The 24,816-nt window shown below is 35.6% G+C and overlaps 1 protein-coding gene across 2 annotated transcripts in view; it reads left to right on the plus strand.

The window, feature by feature from the left end:
- BTBD8 (BTB domain containing 8) overlaps positions 1 to 24,816 on the plus strand; it is a 44,280-nt gene that overhangs the window by 1,491 nt on the left and 17,973 nt on the right. For both annotated transcript variants that reach the window (XM_069789223.1, XM_069789224.1), the window contains exons 3-12: positions 9,364 to 9,635; positions 10,528 to 10,645; positions 13,734 to 13,823; positions 16,011 to 16,091; positions 17,264 to 17,360; positions 17,996 to 18,084; positions 18,304 to 18,406; positions 22,071 to 22,253; positions 23,058 to 23,195; positions 24,233 to 24,362. In XM_069789223.1, coding sequence (XP_069645324.1) covers positions 9,364 to 9,635; positions 10,528 to 10,645; positions 13,734 to 13,823; positions 16,011 to 16,091; positions 17,264 to 17,360; positions 17,996 to 18,084; positions 18,304 to 18,406; positions 22,071 to 22,253; positions 23,058 to 23,195; positions 24,233 to 24,362 — 1,301 coding nt within the window. The remainder of the gene's footprint in view (positions 1 to 9,363; positions 9,636 to 10,527; positions 10,646 to 13,733; positions 13,824 to 16,010; positions 16,092 to 17,263; positions 17,361 to 17,995; positions 18,085 to 18,303; positions 18,407 to 22,070; positions 22,254 to 23,057; positions 23,196 to 24,232; positions 24,363 to 24,816) is intronic.

A 24,816-nucleotide genomic window follows, 5' to 3' on the forward strand; every position in this document is an offset into this window, starting at 1 on the left:
AAACAGCGTCGATGTTAGAGCCGATCTGCACTTTGGGGCATGCACAGGAGCAGTGGCAGGCATTCTGGGATTTCAGATTAATTCAGGATGTGCCTAGAAAATGTGTGGACTTGCAGGCTCCTAGAACTGTTGGCAGGAGGAAGGGGAAGGTGTTGGCAGTTTTAAAGTTTAGTGCCTAAAATATAACCTAGGCTGACCTCTCCCTCAATCTCTCAATTCACTCAATCTCTCCTTAAATTTGTAAATAAGGCAGCAGATGGCTAAAAAAATGTATTCAGAGTACTAAAGTTTTAATAAGTATGAAAGAACTTTTTGAACTGAGAGTAGCATCTAAACGATGGAATCATTGTAGTTGAACAGGCTGATAAACTGGCATTTGTTAGGTTACTGTCAAAGTCTGGCAGGAGCATTAGCAAAAGAAGAGGTAAGAAACAAAACAACATGGTTTTTGTTTCGTATTTTTCTTAACGCCATTATTTCTTCCATTTTGTTAATTTGCTTCACATTCATGTAAGTGGTGGTACAGAAGACTTTCATACAGAAGCATGACAATACATATTTTTTTTAAAATCCAAATTATTTTAATTTGGAAATCAAAAAATAATTATTTTGAATAATTATTTCAATTATTAATATACTGTAGTATCATTCCTTTGTTTTCCTAATGGTAAGCACTTAATATGTATACAGTTCACTGATACTTGCTTTCAATTTTGTCTGTGTTTGCTGGAAGGCAAGTAATGATCTCTAGAGTCCTGCATGTTCTCCAGAAAACATGGTATTGAAAAACACCTTTAAACTCAAAACAGCTCATGTAATTATAAGCCTTTTATTTTTTCACTGTGAGTTTAGATTCTTCAGATGAACCCCCCTATATATTCTAAGCTATGTATGAAGGACATTTTGCAAGATGGTTGGTTTTTCTTAACTTTGTCTTCAATGCTGTTTGATACTTCAGCCTTTGAATCCCCTAACCTAGCACATTCTGTGAAAATTTGTGTCCCAGAATGCACTGGAGTTTCACCACAGTGAACTGCTTTGGACCAAGGAAAGGAAGCAGCTTTGGTTGAAAATAGCCTAATTTCATTGTTCAAATGATAATTTCTGCTAGTATCAGTGGCTGTTGAATCTCAGTGGTTTCTTATTGTTAAGATGCAAATTAATTAGATCTTCACAAATCCAAAACAGTGCCTTAAATTACAACCTGAAGTTTACTGGAAGCTAGCCTAGTTCTTGGAGCATGTGAATAGCCATGATGAGTTGTAACAAAGACCTGTAGCTGCAGTTGAGCTCCTGAGAAAAAATTGTAGTCTCCTACAAAAGTACTAGGTATTCTGGTTATGAATATTGTTTCCCTGTAGAATAGGAGAAGTGGAATACTAGTACAGTATTGAAGAGTTCATCAAAGCTATAAAAAAATCTCATTCCTTTCCCTGTTTGTATTCAGCTCTTCTTTTATCTTCCCAAGCAAAAATCATTTTTCCTTGGGGATTTGGGGATTTTTTTTCTCACAAGCTATATCTGGCATGCATCTCAGTGAGATGTACTTCCTTTGGGCCTCTGTCTTTCTTAATCAGGAGAGATGTGGGCTATGTGTCGCTTGCGTGCTGAAGGCTGTGCAGCTCCTCTTGCCAAACTTCTGAGTGTTTTTGAGCAGGATGGAGGACATGGTGACCCCACGCTGATCTTTCTGCATTGCCTCAGCATGAAATAGATGCAAGCACTGCTTTGTTTCCCTCCCTATACTTGTACTGTCTGAGGACACCAGCAAGAAACTGCTGGTCACCAAGAAATGCAGCATCCATATTGTAGATGCCATTCACCTTATGTTTTTGCCTGATGAAGCTAATGTAATATTGACTCTGCCCTCCAGTAGCCTTCTGTCACTCTCCATAACACAACTAGAAAAAGGTCAACAATTGCAAGTACATCGATGGCAGGAGATTACTGCTCAAGCAGGGTTCTGCAGTCTGCCTCAAGAAGAGAGAAACTTAGCATCCCTGAAGGACAACAGCCTGTTGCGGATCATTAATAGGTTGCCTGCTGAGAGGCAAACTGCTTTTTATCCTTTAAGTTGGAAAAATATAGCTTTAGAAATAAAAATCTAGTTATTATTCTCATTGTCTCCTGATATTTGTATTAAAGGGATCTGATTTAAGAAAGGGCAGAGAAGGACGTGCTGACAGTCACATCCAGTTAAAAAGCAATAAATACGGGTCAAATACAAAGGAATACAATTGTCATTGTGACATTTACTGCCACGGGGGTTAATTTGCAGTACCAGCAGCTGATTCAAAGTAGACAGTCAAGGCTTTGACCATGCTATGTTTGTATAGTTCTGTACTAGGCAGTAGAAGGATGCTGCATCTGGCTGAAGTGCAGGCAAAACCATTCTTGAAGGTAAACTCCTAGACAGCATGGCAACAGTAACTTCTTTCTGTAGACTTTATGCGCACTTTTCCTTTGTAGAAAAAAATCTTAGGCTGTAGCAAGTACTGTTAATACAACAGATACCCTATAGCATTGTTCCAGTTTCATATGTCACTTAGTCACACCTCTTGCAATCTCATTGTTGCTCATATCTATCAGAATCTTTTCTGTGTGCGGGGGTGGGGGGGGGAACAAGCCAGAAGGTGGGGTACCTGTTAAAGTTACATGGCATCAGACTGATACTACAGAAGATGATGGCTTAGCTCTACTTTCAGCTTGACCTTCTCTTGCATGTGAGGTGTTCATAAAGCAGTTGCACCAAATACAACACAACTTGTTTGTGAATATTTGTTCTTTGAATACAGTTCCATAGCATTGGATTACAAAGCAGTGAAAAAGGGAAATATTTCTTTAAATAACCTGTGCATGAGATTATTCTTGCTGATTGCTAGATTGTCATAGTCCCCATTGGATACTGGCTATTTTGGAAGAAACAAATGTGACTTCTGTTCATGTACACTGAATTCCTTTACACTTATGTCTCAGCAATCACCCTTAATATCTGGGCTTGTGCATTCCCCTCTTGTGGGTTATGATTGCAGGCCACTATTTCAGACAAACAGCATGCCTCCTGTGTTCTTGAGATTTTGTGGGTTATACAGTTTATTCTGATATGGTCCTTCCCTTTTATGCTCTTACCACTTGTGCCTGTTGATGTGGTTGGTGTACCCTACCATGCAAGGAGTATCTTCTCTGAGTGACTGATTCATGTAACTTGAAAACAAGCTAACTGCAAAAAGTGCTTTCTGTGGCACTTGCAGGTGCATTTTTTGGCTCAACAACTATTTTTTTCCTTGTGTTAAGACATAATCAGCAATACAGCTGAAAAAATCATCCCTCCCAAAACAAATGGAATTGACAAACCCCACCCTACAAATATGGGTAACATGGAAGATTTGACGTGACTGTCTTAAACTTTGTGAAACAATAAATCCTGAATTGTGGAAGTTAAAATGCTCTGTAAAGGCTTATCTCCAGTGAACAGTGAAAACTGAGAAAGTTGAGAACAAATTATTGTGAACCAAAGTGTTTATTTCCCAAGTTAAGGGATTAAGGAATTTGCTCCTCTGAATAGCTAAGCTGTTTGAACTTAATGGCTTTCATTTATACAACCATCTTCTCTGGTCTAAGTTTGTTACTACAGCACCAAGTTAGTTTGTTGTGGTTATAAATATGAGCTAAGCTAGTCATTGAGAATAATTAGACTTTGCTAAGCAAGGAAGGAGGGAGGGAAATAAGTAAGATACTACATGAAGCTTGTAGTTTAGATTTTATTCTATGTCCTGTTGTGGGAAGAAAGCCTTCACCGTGATGACTTGTTTCTTTTGATGAAAACAGGCTTTAAACACATGCCAAAGAATGGCAAGCTTATCTCCTTTCCACATACATAGAAACAATGAGTTTGTCTTTTTTCTTATTGGATTTATTTTTTTGATCTATGTTTATATCTAATCTCAGTTTCTCAGAGGAAGTTGAGAAGCTAAACTGTCAACTCGCAGTATATTCGGTAAGTGTGTGATATTAACATCTTGCTTTGGAAAACATAGTAACAATGCCATGGATTTATGCCCCAAGAAAAAAAAAAGTAATTCAATTTGTGAGAAATGGGTAGAAACCTTTCAGTGGGACCATGACTGCTTAAGGTCCAGATTCTTCTTCTTTGTCTGAAATGCTTAGCTTTCACAAGAAATCGGAAAATTTAATCAGCACCTGTGTGAGGCAGCAAAGCAGTTGATGTTGCATCTCATGAGAAATTACTGAAATACTTGTCTCAAGAAATCAATTAAGTTAAAACAACCATCCTAGCTGCAAAAATCAAGCAGATGGTTCTTTTAGCAAATATAAAGGGAAATGGAAGAATCTGAAGTGATTAAGATAGGTTGAAGTTGTGCATACGACATGCCTAACTTGCACTAACAAAGATTCACTGCTATAGGTGTATTGCTGAAATATTTTTGCAAGCCCACCAAGATTAAATGCAGCACGTGAGAGTATTTGCTGCAGTTGGGTTTGCTAAAGACATCAATGCATTAAAACCGTGGGCAGGGAGTAGTTTAGAGACTTCCTACATTCTCAGTGTTATTGTTATTAACAAACGTTAATAGATCTTGGTTTTATTTTGGCATTTAATTGTGACAACACATAGCTTTATTTAAGTAAAACTGTATAATATGGTATTTTACACATGTACAGAAGATATTTCAGTGCTCATCTAGTTACTACATGAGGTTCTGGTATGTGCTATGCCAAGTTCCTATTGAAAACAATACACAGTACCTATACAACTTGTAAATAAAAGAAAATCATAATTTGTTTTGTCTGTTTTCATTAATTGTATTATCCCTCACACTACCAAGTAAGTATCCTGTTTTGGGCATCTGTACTTGTCCCTCTATTCTAAAGTTACCATACTATCTTTTTTTCAGGGCAATTAAACTGATGCACTGTCAAACAGCAGAATTTCGTCTTTTCCTATGTGTCAGACTGTTGTGCTGACAGCTGCTTGTTATCCGTAGTATTTATGATGGAGAAGTTTCTGATTTTGATAGATTTTAACATTACCAATCAGTCTGTTTTGCTAGCTGATAGAAAAAAACATCCAAGATTGGAAAAAAAAAACCCAAACCAAACAAAACACCTTTCCTCTGGCATTAATAGCTTTTGTTCAAGCCTACTTTGTAATCTCTTTACTAATGCTCTGCAAATTTGGGCACATATGCAACATATCCGTAACAAAATATACAAGATCCTGTCTCTTTAAACAGCTAGTGTCTGAGAACTCAAAAGCACTTCTCTGGTGACATCAGTGACGTGTGTGTATGTATAACTTTAAGGAGAACATGGGTAAGGAGAAGATGGCAGGTAACTCTTCTCCAGATGGGCTCTTGGTGAAGAATTCTCACTGGGAGCAAGTGGATGCTGCTGTAGGGAGCACTTGAAAGGCGGATGCCTAATTAGTTGAGAAATGTTAGTTAGTTAGTTAATGACTACTTTGGGACAATGGAAAAGGCTGTTCTAACAGCTTTCAGTAAAGTTGGTGATGATGGTGTTAATTCCAGTGACTTTCAGTGTTCTTGGCAATAACAACAAAAATGGGTTCCTTATGCTTTTAAGTATGGTATTTCATGAAAATAAAACTGCCCTCTTTCACTTCCCTTATTTGTGTTATTTCCATGGTCATTAGTGGGATACAACGTTTCTGTCTGGGATTTTGTTAGTCTTTCAGACAGTGGGTGTGGCCCACAGTAAGGAAATGTACCTCTTGATTCGAAGGACCAAAGAAGTGGATCGTAACTCAAAATTCTTTTTCAACCAAAATTATTAGTTTAGGATTTTCTTGTGATCATGTTTTTTATATTTTCAGTAAGTACAAAAATGTCTTACTGATTCTAGTCAGTATTGGCTTTTTGGCTGTTCTGAGAATAGAATTGCATGATTGTTCTTCTAATGAGACTTGTATGGTTTTCAAGACTGTGTGGAGTCGCATCAAAAACTGATAGAAAGAGGTGGGCCTTAGAGAGTTCTAAGGCTGAGAAACTTCCCAAAGAATTTAGCCTAAGTGATTTGGAATGAGAAGAGAGGTGACTTCATGATACCTTTAAAAACAAAACTCTGAATAAAATCTTTACATGCGCAAAAGTAAGTTTGGTTGGGCTACTTATGTGTTTTCTTAGTACTTTGCAAACTACCCATAAAGTACATGCTTTTCTTCAAAGTGCATTTTGAGATGTCTATGTAGGCTATGTGTTGTTACAAAAACAAAATAATTCCATACTGGTTTTATGTTCTAGGAAGCTGTTTGGTCACAGTGAGTACAATCTAGTACTTTCCTGATCATCATTAGGGATGTTGGAAGAACTGGAACATTTTTTATGTTGTCTTAGATTGTTCAGATGACTATGAAAACTGCTTTCTTGTAAATACCTAACTCAGTTCAAAACTGGTCAAGCTCTAAGACCTCCTGATGATACCTCTATCTGATTTAAAGAAGAAATTTGTAACTTTATAGAATTGTAATCTTCTGTACTTTAACTTACTAAACTAAGGTGTCACGTTGAATGATGCCTACTCAAGAGGTTTGGAACAGGAAAAACTATTCATATCATAATTCTGCAGTAAGGGTCCTGGTTTCTTACAGCAGCTGTGTTTTAAAGAGATAATTTTACATTATCACTAAAACATCTGAGCTCCAAGGTCCGAGCTATGCATTTTGCTGTGGATGAAAGATTTCCCTAGCTTTTATTCATGCAGGAAGGTACCCTTTGACACTCTGTAGAAGACAGTCTAGAAAACTTCACTCAGCCTTTAGAAATGAGCCTATAAAATAAAGGGTGTTGCCAAGCCAAGTTTTCTATAACAGGTTTTAGAAAACTGCAGAATCTTCCATTCTGGAAAGAACATCTAATGGGATTTAGCTGAGATAAAGGAAAATTTCTAAAAGATGTGCCAAAATCATTATTGCTGTCTGTGAAGCAGAATAATGGATGCTTCCATGAGATTTTCTAAGTAGTAAATTTACAGTCTGTATTAAGCAGGACTCTCGTATACAGATATTTTGTTGAGTTTCTGGAAGTAATAAATCCAGGACTGTGGCTGGATTTTAAATGTTAACTGAAATAATCAAGGTTCCTTGACTTTTTATGGGAAAAAACTTATTTCAGATAGAATAACTTTTTCAGATCTAGAAACCAGTTACTTAGTTCTGGTTTAACAACATGCCACTTGTTTTATTTACAGAGTTTCTAGTTGTGGTAAGGGTGCCATTTTTATTGACTTAAGCCTAGTGATAATAAAATTGCATTCCTGAGGTTTCTTATGTAGATTATCTGAAAATACCCTGAGGATTCCCAGGAGATTGTTGCCTCACTGCCTAGCTAATCAGACTCCCTATGGATATGTTTTTCAGGTACTGGCAGAAAGCAAGAAAATTAAAATAACTAATTTATGACAAAGCAGTGTATCTGTTGCCACTAATCTTCTTTCTCCCTCAAAGTCAATTTGTACTGGTTTTACCTGTTGAATATGTAATAGCTCTGCAGCAACAGAAAGGTGAATAAGTAAAGTTCCAGTGCAAATTTAACCTAACATGAAACCCTTACTAGGGATCTTCCTGCAGTTTTTCACATTCCGTATGTGTTACCAGTTTACTTCTGTAGTTGTGGTGTTTGCTTACATCTGGTGAAGATGCAGGGATAAAGTGGGACTGATTGGATTTTGTCTAGTAGTGGCAATTTCTATGTGACTTTTAAGTGACATTCTTGGAAGATCTAATATGGAGAAACAACTTGAAGACAGAACTTCAGAATACTTCTGTGGAATTTTGAAATGTTTAGGTTAATTGGGTTTCTACTCTGAATTTCTTTTCTTGAGTCCTACTGCGATAGTCCTAGTTAACATACAAATGTTAAGTACTGAGAAGCATAGTGAATGGGGAAAATGTGTGGAAGTCATGGTCTTGAATTTTCTGAAGAATTGCAAGTCTCCCTGTTCCAGTAAGCAACTTGTGGTCCTGTTCTTGGTAATATGGCATGTTATTGTCTTTCCCTCATGCTATTGTTACACTGGGTTGGAAAGCACTGTACATAGGAAAAGCAATAGATGGTTGGGCCAAATTCGCAGGTTAGGAGTCCTGAAAGCACATACAGGTACAACAACCTTAAAAAAACATGTAAAGAGGGTCCACCAATCTTACTCTTTCAATGTGAAACTTTATTGCTCCTGTCACACAATTTCCTGGCCCTTGCTTTCAAAATATAAGAAAATATTAAAATTCCCATTCCCTACATTCTTGTTTCTTGTCATTCTCTCTTGGTGAAAACCTGTATCACACAGACAAAAAAATTCTACCTAACTCAATCCTTTAAATACAGAACTTAAGAAGGAAGAAGATTTCTTTGTATGTTTTCTCTGCCCTTTAGAGGACAGTGTTCAAATAGCATACTCAAATTACTATGTTCCCAGTATTGACAATAAAGCCTCTTTGCCATGGAATGAGTGACTAAATGCAGATCTGTAAGTACATGTCTGCTAAATCCAAAGTAACTGTAGCTCTTCTGTTAAACTTTGCTAACTTCATCTATATGGCATGAAAGCACTGATAAAGCATGTTATCTGTCCACATTGACTTTTTAAGGCTCCATTAAGTTGCTAGAGTGCAGTATCTTTCTATAAATACGAGATCTTTGTAGTCACAGGCTGTGGGCTTTGTTAGCCTTTCCAGATCTTGAGCCCAAAATAAGCTGGTGAAACAGATGGGAAAGTGGGAAGCTGGAATTACATGGGCAAAGTGAAAGCTCTTGGGTAATCTTAACTGCAAATTTTCATGCTTTCAAGCACTTCCCTTGAAATTAAAATTTATATCTCTAATGCCATTCATTTATATCTTTATACCATTCTTACGGTTAAGTACTTGTAACCTGGATTTTAGAAGGTTTGTATTTTGGAGTTTGTAAATGTCATTATATTAAAGGACAATCAAATGCCTTCTCTTGGTTATTCTAAGACTTACAAATCAGTCATCTGTAATTACTGATGCAGCTTGCTTCTGCTTTTGCCAGTAGATTATTACAGTAGATGAGCTATAAAGAGCAGACAGAAGTTTGATTTTAAAAGCAAAGTGAGGGAGAGAAACCTTTGTTCCTTTTAACCTGATACTACATTTTACTTGTAATGCTTGTTTATGCTTTTTCAAGCATTGCAGAAATAAGTTTTCCAGAGATAGAGTTTTAAAAAGGGGGTTTTTATTATTAAGCACTGTAGAGTCCAGCTTTTGTTTTCTGGTCGTGAACTTTGTTAGACAGAAAAAGTTGGGGTTTATTTGTTTGTTTTGATTAATTAAAAAATTACAGGAGTAAACTTAGTGTCATCTTCTAGGCTTGTATATTCATCTGATAAAAATCTGAAAGAAGCTGAGGAGCTGGCTATGATGAAAAAAGTATTGGAACCCAAATTAATACAAGAAAACAACATTGCTACTCTTCAGAATACTCAAACAAATGTAAATTGTCTTGGAGATGGTATAAAAACACCTGTTGATCAGAATACTCCAAGTGGAGCTGTGCAGAAGGAAGTTGCTTGTTCATCCTGTATTGAAGATGAAATTCCAGAAGTAGTCATTGATGCAGAAAGCAACAAAGCCACTGCAGGTAGCTTTGGAATTATACTTTTGTTTGTTTATTTTTGTCTTTTAAATAATTATCCAAAGACTTATACAGATGTAAAAATGCAGGCAAAGATAAAAGCTATTGTTATAACACAAGTTACATGGATATTCTTTGCTATGGTCTACCTCATTCTCTCACACTTTGAAAAAATGAATTGCTGCAGAAGTTTGGCAGGAGTGGTTCCCAGCCAACCTGCAGCATAATAAGACAGGACTTGCAAGGCATCGGGCATGTTCATCGGCATTGTGTCCAGTCTTTTCTCTGTAATACAGCAAACTTGAGTATTCACCACGTGGGACTTCCACAGAGCAGAATCTCTCCATTCCTTTCCTTTTCTAGCAAATTACAGTAGTTCCACTTGTTTTATGAGGATTTTGGAATCTTTCAGAATCTTCCCTACTACAACCATGAATGAAGTAACACAAGGAAATGTGTAACTGCATCTACACCAGAAGTGTTGGCTGCTACAGCTGTGTCAGTAAGACAGGATCAAGCAACAAATCTGTTCACGCAGAAGCTTGTAGCACTACATGACCCTGAACTTCTTCAGAGTCTACTTTTCTTTATTGCAGAGTTACCAGATCTCTGTAGAAAAAATGAACTGGCTACATAATCTTACAAAAGAGTAACTGTAGCACTTCTATAGATGTCAAATATGAAGCACTGGTCAAATTTCTGATATCTCAAGTCAAAACAAGAAGTAAAATGCAAGGTCTAGAAAACCTTTCAAGGAAAATTCTAGCTTGAATATGCAATGTTGAAAAAAAATTAATTATGTCAGATTCTTCTTTTCAAATATTTTAAGTTGTCTGTACTGTCAGTAGTCTAGTCTACACTGGACAAAGTGAAAATAGCTGTTTCTCTCCATCTGCAGGTAATTCCAAACTAGAAACTGCATCTGTGTTAGGAGAAGACTTAATGATGCTCTACAAGAAGTGCTGTTGTCCAGATATTAATATTTGCATAGAAGGCAAAGATTTTCAAGCTCACAGGTACATAAGTATTTACTGTAAAGTATTTCAACCAAAATCCTTCTAGTATAAAATGCTGCTGGTACTCTGTATCTATAATAAGTTATTGCTGGTGCTGTTACCTAGCTGTGAACCATTATAGTTTTTAGGTCTTATGTGAGAAGTGGCCATACTTTGATACTAAGGAAAATTATTTATCTCATTAACAGCAACTATTGCGAAAACAACTGCGTTTTTAGCACTTCTGAGATTGCTATTGTAAACTCATATAAGGAGTACATACTCATGTATAAATACTGTGTAGGTTTTCTTTGCTAACCTTTTTTTAAATAATCTGTGCTCTCTGAAGAAAATGAAAAAATCGATCAATAAACTATTCAGCTATTAATGCTGAATAAAATTACCATACAGGTAGAAAGTTTCTGGAGTAGTAATTTTTTTTTTCTGCTCTTCAGAACTGCATACGGAATCTGATTCTACTTTCATTACTTCAGTCATGTAGATGTACAGATTGTCAGCAGCCTTTAGTAGGTCTGAAGTCCAAGACCATTTAAGAACTTTGGCTTATTAGACTTCTGCAGGTTGGCAAAGCAAATTAAAGTGTCAGTACCATTCCTTGTACCTTTGATATGAGTCTGTTCGCATTTGAGATAGCAAACTAGACAGCCTGTATTTTGTTCCCTTTGAGTATATAAATAACAGAGAGATTATAAAAAACCTTTACCACTTTTAATATTTTCTCAACACAAAACCATCGGGGGGGGGTTATATTACTGACGTTACAAATATCTTTGCAGAAGATATGTCATAATGGGGCGGGGGGGTATTTTATTTTTTTAAATAATAAAATTAGGATATATACTACATTTCCAGAATGTAGTGTAATTAGACAGATTTCTTTCTTCTGGTCTACACTGTAAGAAGACATGTTCTCAGGTCTGTAACTTTGCGAAATGAATAATTTATGCAAAAAGAAAGTCAACAAAAAGATTCCATCAGCAGAGCTTCTTTAATTTAGGCCATTTGCTGCCTGGAGCAATGTATCTACTCTAACCAGCATCAAAAAATATGGAGTAAATCAAAGAGAAAACAAGGATGTTCTGAAACAGGCACAAGACTTGCTTATTTTAGTACTGTATCATGTGAACAGTAGGAGTCAATAAGGGAAATCTAACTTTGGGTATAACTGTGGTGAAAGCACCAGTATGAATTACTTATTTTAAGGTGGTTTTTTTAGGTTCTCAAACAGAAGACAGTTTAAGCCCCCATGCTCACCCACCCACTTATCTCAGTTTTCCTTACTTTCTCATTAAGTCCTATGAACTTCCAATAGACTTTACAGTGTGAGCAGCAGTGCTCTGAGAGAGTTGCCAGGTTACATCTTCCTAGTGCTGTGTTGCATTCTTACAGAGCTCTGAGTGGAGCAAGTCAAATTTGTTGAGTAATAACCTTGTGGCATAAAGCATGACAGTAGGAAAGCAGAGATAATTTTACTTCAAATTAATTTGGTATCTCCATGTATTTTATAAGTTGAAATTTTATCAGCGTATATTTAGGTAATACATACTTGTCCATATTCTACTGAGTGGCTGTCTTGTTTAAAATGAGTCTTTGAAATACCTACTTCAACTATGCTCTTGAAGTTGATCTAGCCCTGTTCATTTCTTTAATTTATTTGGAAGAGGATGACAAAATTGGAGATAGTGTACTTCATATCTCCATGATATTGTGTTATTGTATCTTACGCACATGCGATCTTGTTTTTATATTCAAAATTTCAAATACTCAAAAGTTGTGATGTAATGTCCATTTACATGTGGACATACTTCACACTGAGAAATGAAACATTCTGTAAAAGCTTCATTATTATTATTATTATTATTATTATTGCTGGATGAATCACAGGAGGAATGTGCAAGCAGTTCCTAATTTAAAGTTTTGAGACTTCCAAAGCAGGAGGAGGGAAGAGAGATGAGAGATTCCAGAATATATAATGACTACAAAAAAGACCATAAATAGCGTTCTTCTTACTTCTTCCTACGCAAAATGAGAGTGCTCTGAAACATTTTAAGAGCCAAAAAATACATGTAAGAGAAAGGATTCTCATGCCTGATATAACACTTCGCTTTTTCTGCCGCAGGAAATACATTACATAAAGTAATTTTATAAATAATAGGAAGCTTAGTAAGTGTCAGGAAAAAACTGTATGTATGAGAATATTATCTACAGCTGCGATAGCCCAGATAAGATACATAAAAGCTAACACTATAACTGCTGTAAATCTGGAAGGGTGAAATCATAAAGCAGTTTTCATCCACCATCTTCTCTTCCTTTCTGCCCTTCCACTTCCACCTTGAGAAGCTCCTGTTGCAAAGGTCGTCTCATCTGGTTTTTCGAAGACTATGATACTGGTGGAGATATTGAGATACACAGACTACTGGTCTGGGGTTTCTTTATTGTCTTTGATGGAAGTAGTAGTAAATCAAATTAGCCCCTTTATGGCCAGTTACGCTTTTAAATATACAAGGGTGGTAAGTCTAAACAGAAGTAATTGATAGCTTTTCTTAAACAGTGCTGGAAACACACATCATATTGTTGTATCAGATGTTAGTATGAAGTTTGTTTGACTTTCACGATGTGCTGGTAGGTGGCCAGCCAATTTTGAGTAAGAGAAGTTTTACACTTCTCTTTTCCTTTTAATAAATACACGTTCTGTAGTACAGAAAGAATTTAAAAGATTCAGGATATAATTATTTGGCTAAAATGGGGCTGTATAAACAACATTATTTATTGTTATTTGGTAAATAAACCAGAAAAAATAAATTTGCAATTTGGTATCATATAAAAGGAAAATGCTTGTGATAATAGAATTCCTCTGTGTGAATGTCGAAGTCACCCTAGGAAAAAGCTTTAACTGAGAAATTTAGAATACTGTTTGGGGTTTTTTTTCTGGCATATTTTGAAATTCCAAACATACTGGAAGAAAAGGCATCCAGTATACAGATGACACCTTAACACGTAAAGGGCAAAGATTTAAGTCAATGTTATCAAAGAGTCTCATAATAAATATTTGTATCTAGTGGAATAATGTTTACTTTTTCCCTCTCAGGGCCATTTTATGTGCCAGATCTAGTTACTTTGCTGCTATGCTGAGTGGAAGTTGGGCTGAAAGCTCCCAAGAGCACATCACTCTTCAAGGGTAAGTGTTGTCTTTGCAAGTCATGTGGGAGCAAAGGTAGGCAATTTAAAATCACTGCAAATATGTAACAACTGTGCTGTGTATAGAGCGCTGAAGATTAATCTGCCTTGACACTTTTCTTCAACCTGATCCATTTCCTGAGTACTGTTCTGACTTCAGTATGAAACAGCTTGTGTAGTGTATTTGTTAATATTGTCAGATGGTTCAGGGAAGAAGTCTCTTTCATCAGCAGAAGAGTACTAATCCTTTTTTGTAGAGTAAGTTTTAGTATTCACAGTCTATTATACAATTATATTCTTTCACTTCATGTTGTACATGTCATGAAAAGTATTACAAATGTCTGAACAGTGTAATTTATTTTCATATCTATTTGTGCAGTAAGAGTATATTTACAATGTAAAGATGAATAAACAATTACATTTCTTTAATAGTGTTTAATAATATTTCAGCATCATACACTAAAATAATTTTGACTAATGTGCTTGTTCGCAATGGCTTTCTGTGTGAGAGCTGAAAATAATGGAGCTGTCAGTGCAGGATAAATACTTAAGACTTCAAAGATAAACTGGGGACTGCCAGGTTAGTTCTTTTCAGTATCAGAAAAATCAACTGAAATATATTAAATTTTCTTTAAAAGCAAACTAATACTGATACTTGTACACGTTAGCCTTTTTTGTTCAGACATGATGTTGGCTGACTTAGCTTTCTTCAGAAAGAACTGTGTACCTTACAGTGCTGCAAAATATAATTTGTGTTAATATAAAATTGCTTGGCCAAGTGATACTTGATCCTATTTTCATAATTTTAGTTTTCCGTCAGTGTAATAATATTGCTGCAAAATCAGGAAGGTTATCTGTTGATTTTTTTATAACTTCCTAATCCTTATAAAACAATACACTTCTAATTTAATTGATTCCTTAGCTTTTATGCTATACATAGTATGTTTTAGAGGCTGATAATCAACAATTACTCTGGGACTTATACTTCTCTCCCTGTAATTGATTTCTACATGGTTAAGAACTTTTTGCCCTTATTTTTCAGTAGAGGCTTTTTCCTGAGAAGTACTTAATCTTTATAGAGTATATTCTCATGCCAATGTCTCTTAATTTCTGTTATTAAGAATCATATCCATAATTTTACCTTTTCTAGTTCAGTTTTCTGTTTGGTGCAGATTTCCATGCTGTCTTTTTAAACACTTATAAATAAAGTACATATGGCTTACTCTGAAATAATGAAAATTCTACATAGGTAACAGCTGTCAAGACTGCGGGGAAACTCCTTCTTGCTGATTTTATGGCTATCACGTACTGATACACAGAGGCACAACTGTGCTGATTTCACTTCTTAGCATGTTGCAACATGGTGTTTTTTTTCTTTTGATTTTAGTCATCAATGTCTGTTGCTTGAATGTCTAATGTTTTAAGGGTCTTAGCTCAATCTGCATGACTATATTCCATTTATACTAATGTACACAGCACTTGTGGGTTCTGAAGATTGCACACCAAGACGTACATAAGTAAATACAATAATGTATTGTTCAGGAGATCATGTCCACCATTTAAAATACACATTCTGTGCCTTTCTGCATTATGGTGCTGGGATGATGCAAAGATGCAAACACTACTCTGTGTAAGAATTCCATATTTCTTAATCTAAATCTGGGCATAAAGATTTTTTCTAAATAATTTGAGATGCAAAATTCCTGCTTAGCATTGCAATAAAACTATTAAATGTATTTTTATTGTGGGAAAAGCTTAAATATATCATAAAATCAATAATTTAAAAAAATATTGTAAAACAGTTTTTGAATATATGATTGCTTAATAATTGACTTATTACTAGTAAAGAGCTTGGAGATGATGAAAAAAATCCTTTATATTATCAGTGTAAATAATCTAGATACTAGTATTATTAGTCTGTTTATGACTTATATTCAAAGATTTAGAGTATTACAAAGTTTCAGCAAGACTGAGTAGCAAAATTCACCCAAAATATAGTCCATCTAGATACTTTCACATTGCAGTTATCTTGAAAATAGCTTTAAATTTATCAGATCATTTACCTTCCATTCACAGAACAGCTGGATGATGTATCAGGCTTTTGACCAACTTCTTTTGGCTAAGAAATGTGATGCGTTTTATTCTGGACACATCTTTATTTTTATTTTTTTTCCTTTCTTTTTTGCAGCATAAGCCATGTAGAAATGAGTGTCATCTTGCATTTTATATATGGAGGTATTATGGACTTCCCAGACAAAGTTGATGTTGGGTATATGTCAACTTTTATTATTTTTTTAATTGTAATTTGTGCTTGTTCTGTATTTTCTCAGTTAAAAGACAAAAGGAAAATCCTTCATATAACATAAATAAGACAAAGATGTCAAATATAATGATTATTACACCTAAACATACTTGAGGAAATTCCAAAAATAAAGCTGCTAAAGAAATCTTATTTATTTGACAGCTACTGGAAAAAGTGTGCCAGCCATTTTTGGAATATTATATGAGGAGAGTGGAAAAACAGGAGGGTGTTTTATACCAAAATAATTCCCAATTTGCTTGTACGTTCCTTTTAATTTTCAGAATAATATATACAATGTGTGATAATACGTAACAGTTAAATATTTGGAATTTATTTTTAAATAATCACTTGGGTTGATGCAAAGGCTAAGTAGTTAATCTTAGATCCATAAAAGATGATATATAGCAACCAATGTAAATGTTGGCATTTTCTTCTGGGATAGTTTTTAATCACAGTTTAATACATAATTGTGTATTAGTGAAGTAAGTTCTGACACGTGTAAATTCCCTGAAACCATTTATATATTAGCTGTTGAACTCTGCCACTAAACATTAAAATGCTACAATTTCTTAATGTTAGAAATTGTTCAAAGCTTGTCTATCTAAAATAAAAATATGCAGTTTTTTATAATATGCCCTAATGTCAATGCTTAGGTAATTAATTGATACAGAAAATAAAACTATGGTGTTGATTATTATATAAAATAATTAATAGTTTGCTCACTGTGCTTTTTAGTATTTGGAAGGGACATAGTTCTCAGATACGATGACATCAATAACATTTTACATAATCCTTGGAAAAAACCTACAAAAAACCCCCACCCTCTGCTGGCACAAATATATTTTTCACTTGCTACCTTTAAAATAGAGAAACTGAGAGTCTTCTAAAGAGTTTCTCAGTCAATGGCTGAGGCTTACTTTTATATAGACTGAACTCAGTGGTTGGGAGATTATTATTAGGTCAATACATGTTCCTGTTTGAAGATTATTCTTTGGCAAGCTTCACACTTGGTTATCAATCCATTTCTGAAGTAAATTCTGACTGAACAAAGAGGTGAAATTAGCATGTAAATTGTCTTGTAAGCAAAATGCATACATCAAAATGATTTTTGATTCCTGTTGCTACTGCTTTCTCTTTAGTCGCATGTTGGGCATTGCAGATATGTATGGGCTAGATGGGCTGAAAGAAGTAGCTATCTACATTTTGAAAAGAGATTACTGCAATTTTTTCCAAAAGGTATGTCAGTTCTCATGCTACTTCATGAGCTGTAAAGCTTAAGAAGAATTTTGGTTTTATTACTTACACATCACATTGACGAGATACTTAACTGTGTGGTCAAGGTGTCAGCTTAAGTCAACGGACCCTATTCTTATTGTAAATCTGCTAAATTCACTGTGATTGATGATGGGAGTAAGGCCTGTGGTTATCATCCACCTATTTATAGAAACTTGTAAACCACAACTGATGAAAAGCAGTATTTCACACAATTCAATATATTAAATTACATGGAGTATAATTTAATACATCCCATTGTATATGTAATTGTACTTTAATAGGAATATGGAAATACTACATATTTGCATATCAGGTTTCCTGGGCATGTATTTAGAAAATATTTCTGTTCAATTATTTTGAAAACAAACAACTGCTCAGAGTTGAGCATTTTCTTGCACTAGGCTTACTAGACTGAATACTACTTTATTGACATGTGTGGAAACAGATGACTTCCCTATCCTACATAAAGGCAAACAAACTTAAATATCATAGTAGCTAACAGTCTTTCTGTTTTAACTGAAGATTTTGTATTTCTGTACAGTCTCTTCTGTAAGTCAGAATGTACAATAATTGTGATAATTTGCTAACAATTCTAGCCTGTTCCTGGAAAACAGCAACCTGTACTAGAGTGCATGGCTATTGCTTATTCATTGGGAGTGGAAAACCTATATGCTGCTTGCATGAAGTAAGTAAAATAAAATAAATTAAGGTTTATGTTTTTCATTTCTTTGCTTTCTGTTGAAATTATTTTATTTTGCAAGATTGGGTTTATTTTGGCATATAAAATGTTCACATTTAAAACATTTTTTTTCTTCACAATACTTTAGAGGCATCATTTATGCTAACAAGTGAAGATGGAACATTTTTCATCTTCCTTACCTAAGAAAGGCTCTCTTTTCAACAGATGGGTAGGAAAACATTTTGCAAAATGTTTGTCAGAGAGAAGCTTTGCCGGTTTACCTACTGAACTTCAAAACAACTGTCTTGTTATGTTGATTAACTCTTTGGTAAGTAGTATGTAGTACGCTTTATATAAAACTAGAACAATGTAAATTTTTTCCTTATTTAGCTGTACAATGTAATTCAAGAGATAATAAATATAGTATTTAAAATCTGTAGTACACTTAAACTATGTAAAAATTCCCATTAAAATAACAATTTACAAACAGATTTTGATGTGCAGATGTCATTGTTATGCTTCAGGGCAGACAGTCTAGTGATAATCACATCCAAGTCCAGCATAATAATACAAAATAAGTTTATGAAACACAGCTGTGACATCATAGCACAACATTATGTATTCAGATAGCGAGGAACAGCTAATTGGTTTATCAATTTCTACGTTAGGTGGCGGCATACATCATCTGTGATTGCCTTTTCCTCTTTACCTATATTCTAATTTGGAAAAAATGTACTTTTTTTTTTTTTTCAGACTTCAGGTGATCACTGCCATTTGTTTACAGGCAAGCTGACTTTTCAAAAGTAAAGTAACAGTATAGTATACATTTCTTCTACTTCTCAGATAACAGTACTGAATTGGTCCCCTCAAAGCTCGGCATTCATTTTTTGTGGCACATACTTACATTGTTCCGTTTCAGGTCTGCCTAAACTTAAGTACTTTCTAATTGTGTTTCTGTATAAAACTACGCTCAGAGCTGACTTAAAGTAACTGATTTGAACTAGACCTGTTAACAGGAATTTGGTCCAGTAGTTAGCCTATAAATGCACTCAATTGGAACAGAGATATGAAGAGTACATAGAGGAGCTAAAGGTGAATCTGTACAGCTGCTGCCAAGCATGACTATGTATGTGGCTGTAATGTGGATTGGCATATGTGAAGTTTAATCTAACTCAGATAACATTCACAGGACAGCTTTGGTTCTAGGACACACCAGACAGCTAAGTATGTGATGTCTCATATATCTCATGCTAAAGTCCTTGGCCCCGTGTCTCTGTTATTGTTGTTATCCAAGCTAAATAGCTCAGGTATGGCTACCCATGCTGCCAAACATATCCGCAGTTCAAGAGATGCACTCTTAAATGGTTCTGGCCAAAAGCTGCCCCTCACTGAGAGGCCTGTGAAGGCTTCTTGGGACTGTTTTTTCTCAGGACTTCTTTGATGGAGTACTTGCCCCATCAAGTGCTGAGGCCAGCAGGTCAGCTGTGAGTGGTGGCTGCTACTGTATATTCAGGTGGAAGCCTGAAAAACAAGAGATTTCAGAGCTATGTGGCTGTACCCAGAGAAGCTTGAGAGTATCCACAGTTAACAGAAACCAAACAGTCCTTCTGCCAGAATGCACAATTTCTAACAGAATAAAGATAGTAGCTGCAGCTCTTAATATATTATGTGTTCTGCCATTATATTAGATCAGTATACTCAGTTGTTCCTAGAATATATATATAGCTTTGTATGTCATATGTTGTATAAATATTTGAGAAGTTTTCAGTTCATTCTGATCTACAGGTGTTCTTAGTTACACCACCACCCATCTCTAAACTAGCTTAGGTATGTACTGTAGCCAAGAGTGTATGTAGAAACAGTTCTAGGCTCTTCTCCAGGCACCCTTGTGCAACATTATCGGGACAACTTAAAGGTAAACCTAAGGCACTTCAGGCTTTCCTTCACCTCTGTGCCTGTTATATCAAGATGCTGTGGTTACAGTTTGTGTTGAAATACGTGAGCTATCTTTAAGCTACCAGCATTTGCACTGTGGTCCTTGGTACTGCTCCAGTTGTGTACCCAGCTTCTCTGGAAGATTTTTGCAGTCTGGACTAAAGTGTGTTTTGGTTCCAATTTTACTGACTTAAAATTTGTGTTGGTGTGCCTTTGCAAGATTCAGTGGTATTTTATGGACTGAAGCCTAGATAGCTTTCAGAATTGCAAAATTAAAAATAAAGCATAAGTCTCTTCGGCCCACAGAACAGTTCTGGTGAGTGATCATTAACTCTGAGCTCTTAAGACACCCAGTCCAAAAACTTGTGGAACTCCCAGCGGAGTTTTTCACAGTCTGCAAAAATGCTTAAGGCTGCTTGAGGGAGAAAGAAGAAAAGGTCTGACACTAATTTTGCAGGGGATACTGTATGTTTTACAATCATCTTTTGTCTGCTGCTACAGTTCTCTGCTGTAAAACTTGTTAACAGTTACACCCAGTTAAACAGTATGACTCTACCGATCCTTTCATTTACCAATCTTGGAAATGTAAAACAATGTGGGGCAGCCCTTCAGAGGAAGAAAAGGTGCAAAGAAAAGGAGATTGCTGATCAGGAAATCTCTGGGAAGCCACAATGATGAACACAGAAACATTAAAAGGGGAGTGCAGTTTAAAACACTGTTCAGGTACTTATCCCTGGTGTCTAAACTACCTGTAAGAAAATTACCATTTTTTTAGATAAGTGGACTCCACTTTAGAATGGTTAGGAAAAAAATATAAGAAGATAAGTAAAATTCAGTTAGAGCCACTCCTACAAAGTGCTGATTTAATTAGAAGTCAATTAAGGCATTTTCTATTTCACTGGAAGTGTCTAATGGAGTAAATGCTTATTGCCTTGTGAGCAGGGGCTGAATTCTGGACAATTCAAAAAACTTGTAATTGAGTCCAGTGGGTGCAAGACCAAATAATAAGCATATACTTAATCTTTCATCTACCTTATATGCATAGAAGCAAACTGGTTTTGCCCACAGATGAGTAAAATAATACAATACAGTTGAACAATGGCTGGCCAGATTTTGTTTTAACTATAATATGCATGAGGAAAATCCTCCCTGCTTTCTACTTTGCATGGGACAAACATGATTATAATCTGAATTTACAGCAGGGGGTTTTGTGTCAAATATTTATCTGAATTGTTGCTTTCTCCAGTGTTACTGATCTTACTGCATAATTTATTAGTGACATGCTAGGCCATGTTGAGTAGAGCTTTCAGTCCATTCTAATGTGGATAACAATAAATTGCAAGTCTTTTTAAGTGATGTCTTAGCCAGTAGAAGTTGCCTTCAGGTACTGTGCTGATGCAATGCATGCATGTAGTGCATGAAAGACACAGACCAGGGGAAATAAATATTAGCAAATCTGTTTGTTTGTTTTAAATGTAACTATAAACATAACAGTTATGTTGCTTAGAGAAACATTGGACAACAAAGGGGGTAAGTTCAATTAAAACTCTATCTGGGAAGGCAAGTATTTGATGTCTGACTCTTTTAAATAAAGCAAAAGGATTCATAACTATGAAAATGCTTGGGTATCTCTGTATCCCAAATGCTAGGCCATCCACACTCACCGAAAACTTTCACTTCCCCATTTTACTACATCTTTCAGTGACCTAAAAGGTTCTTCTCTATTCAGTTTCTCCCATTAACATTTGCCTTACATTGTTCGGGACTGCAGTATGTAATGATACACAGTTGAAAAAATAACAGTAAAAGCCACTGAAAACTTTACTGCCTAACTTCAGCAGGCAAAACAGAAGCAGTAGATTTTTCTTCTGCTGCTTTAGTTTCAAAGGTAGGTATAATGTTCAGAATTATCAAAATCCAAATTTACTTAAAGAAGGGAAATTAGTACATGATTGGATCCTTGTGTAAGTGTTCAGTAACTGAACAGAAACTATTTTAGAGCAGCAATTCTTTAGATGATTACTTGGCAACAGGCTAATTTCTGGTTTTATTTTAAGAACAACAAGAATGCTGCTTTCCTTTTGATGGAGAGTGACCGGCTGATCAATAGTCTTCCCCAAGTGAAATGGACAGAGACAGCTGTGGCCTTGGCATCTAGGCTGCAAGAAGAATGTGTAACATTTATTGTGGCAAACTTCCTACACGTAGTACAAAGTGAAGGCTTCTCTATTTTGTTGCAGGTAAAAGTGCCCTCAAGTTATTGTATGCTTCCAAATAAATTGAATTGTATCACACTTTGGATAGTTCAGGCTGCTAAATAATCAAAATAGTTTCAACTTGTGCTTTAAAGTACAATTCTATGGAAAATTAAAAAAATTTGGCAGTGCTCAGGTTTTTTTGGCGGTGGTTTGGTTGGTTTTTTTCACTGCGGTTTTAAAACACATTAATACTTTGATATGCAGGGTTGATACTGCGTTCTGGTTATGTGCCTCTGTTAAGCAAAAGTTCTAGTGAATATACTGGGACAGTTTCTGTGTTGGAAAGAGGTAAATATATACATAAGCTTCGAAAAAGCTTTCAGACCCCTAGAACAACAGCATGTTCTTACAAGAATGAGTATTAGCAGTATACTCAAACTTCTACTGATTTTTGTTGCGAGTTGCAAGAATGTGGCAATGCTGCAAGTCCTAGTAAAAACATACCTAGTCATCTAGCTGGTTCATTTCTCCCAAGAAAGATTGTTTTAATATGTATAGAGGATTAAAAATATAAATAGGGAGATGTTAAAACATTTTGCCTTTGAATCTAGAGTTGCATGTGGCTGTAAATTCATCAGTGTGCTTGTTCCTAAAATTTGGGTTAGTGAGAAGCCTCAGGATGATTTGCTAGAGGCCTGGAGAGGGGTGGGGTTATGGAATGGATACAAAGGAAGATGCTCAGCTTTGGAATACCTCCTGCACAGCGTGATAGCAGATTGCTCAGTAATGCTTTTGCATACAAAGTACACTCTTGTTTTAAACGGCTGCCTTTTGTTGTTTCCTCAGGCACAGGCGATGAGCAGCAAACCTGACCTTCTAGAACTAATTCTTAATGCAATTGAAAAAAGTATTAATAATGAAAATAGCTGCTTGCTTCTTGTAGCTGTGGATACATTGTTGGACTCCACAAATGTGAAGGAGATGGTAGGTTTTTCAATGTGCAGTGTTTGTAGGAAAAACTATTCTGGTATTGTTTCATGCAGTGGTTCAAATCAGATGATGCGGTTTGAGCTCAGGTGGCATCTGCATAAATCCAAGGTCCTGTTGGAAATGCAGAAAATGTTGGCATTTGTTTACTGGATATTAACACTTTTTTCCTTTAAAGAGAAACCCTATCTCTGGCAACAAAAAAAAATTATTATCTATTACTGAGAATGTAAGTCCCATGGGCACCACTGCTCTGCTCATCTTTACTATCACTTTAAATTTGTGATGAGAAAAAACTTATCAAAATGTTGCATTACCTTAAATTTACAGGGGAAGAGAGCTTATTTTCCTTCTATGTATCTTTGCCCCCCTTTTTCTAAGTCACAGCTACATTTGCTTTTGTTTAAGACTGTCCTCTGAAGCAAGGACTGCCTCTTAATCTAGGGTCTGGTTTTTCGGATTGGGGGGAGGTGTCAGTCTCCATATGTGTAATATAGCATGTATATCTGCACAATCTAAATAATGATATTTAAGCTGTGGTTGACTGTAATGCTGGGGATAATTCATGAATAGCATGACATACTGATTAAAATCCAGAATGATGCTACAAGCAAAGAATCAAAAATAAATGCAAAATGAATTACTGCAATCTGGTGTTATTGTAGATCTTCGTGGTTAAAGCAATGAAAATTTAATCAGATACATTATTTTTCCCTAGAGTATTTGACCTTGTTGTGACACAGCTGACAGTAAAGAGCTATTATGGGGTTCATTTAAAAAAAAAAAAAAGGGAAAAAAGAGCAGTGTGGTGTTTTCTAGTGCTGTAGTATGCCTTGGTTCTAAAGTATTGTAAAAATCACTGTGGTGGGCAATAATCCTTCAAAACCAGCATCTCCATCCACCAGACCATTATAAAATATAAGTGATGACATCATTGATCTAGCTTAGGGAGTAAGTAGATTCTGAAAGGAATAATGACTGGTTGCTATGACAATATGCCCCTCGCCAGCTGCTGATTTGTTACTTGAACACAGGGTTTTACGTGCAAGATCCAGGCTCTGCGTGATAAGCTCTGGGTCTTCCTGGTTCAGTCTTTTTATGCTGTTCGTCACACAGAAAGCTGGAAGCTGATGAGGCCAGACCATCAACATAAAATACAAGCAGGTACGTCTGGCATCAAATGGCATTAGAATTTTTTAGCAGTTTGTTTAGTAGATAAAATGTAGGTGGTATTGTGGAGCCAGATACAAATTAAAGCAATGTTTGTGATGCTCTAGGTTTTTGAAGTGGTATTTTAGAATACAAGCATGATAGCATGCTTAGCTTGTTTCAAACATGGAAATCAGCAAGTCATTTTCTGTGAAAACTCTCCCCCTTTTTTTCTTTTTAGCAGTGTATGTAATAGGAACCAAAACCATGTAGATTTATTCTATTCTTATTTACAGCTACTCTAAATTATTGAAAATACTGCAGTAGGATTAAAAAACCTTATCTGTCTCATTTTTAAGGAGATAAGCACTGTGGATTAATTAAATTTGCACAAAGCAGATTATCTGTTCTATGAATTCAGTTTCTATCCTTTACTATTTTTTCCATAATGTATAAATATTGCTTATCT

The sequence above is a fragment of the Haliaeetus albicilla genome, chromosome 8 (assembly GCF_947461875.1).
Source record: "Haliaeetus albicilla chromosome 8, bHalAlb1.1, whole genome shotgun sequence".
NCBI lineage: Eukaryota > Metazoa > Chordata > Aves > Accipitriformes > Accipitridae > Haliaeetus > Haliaeetus albicilla.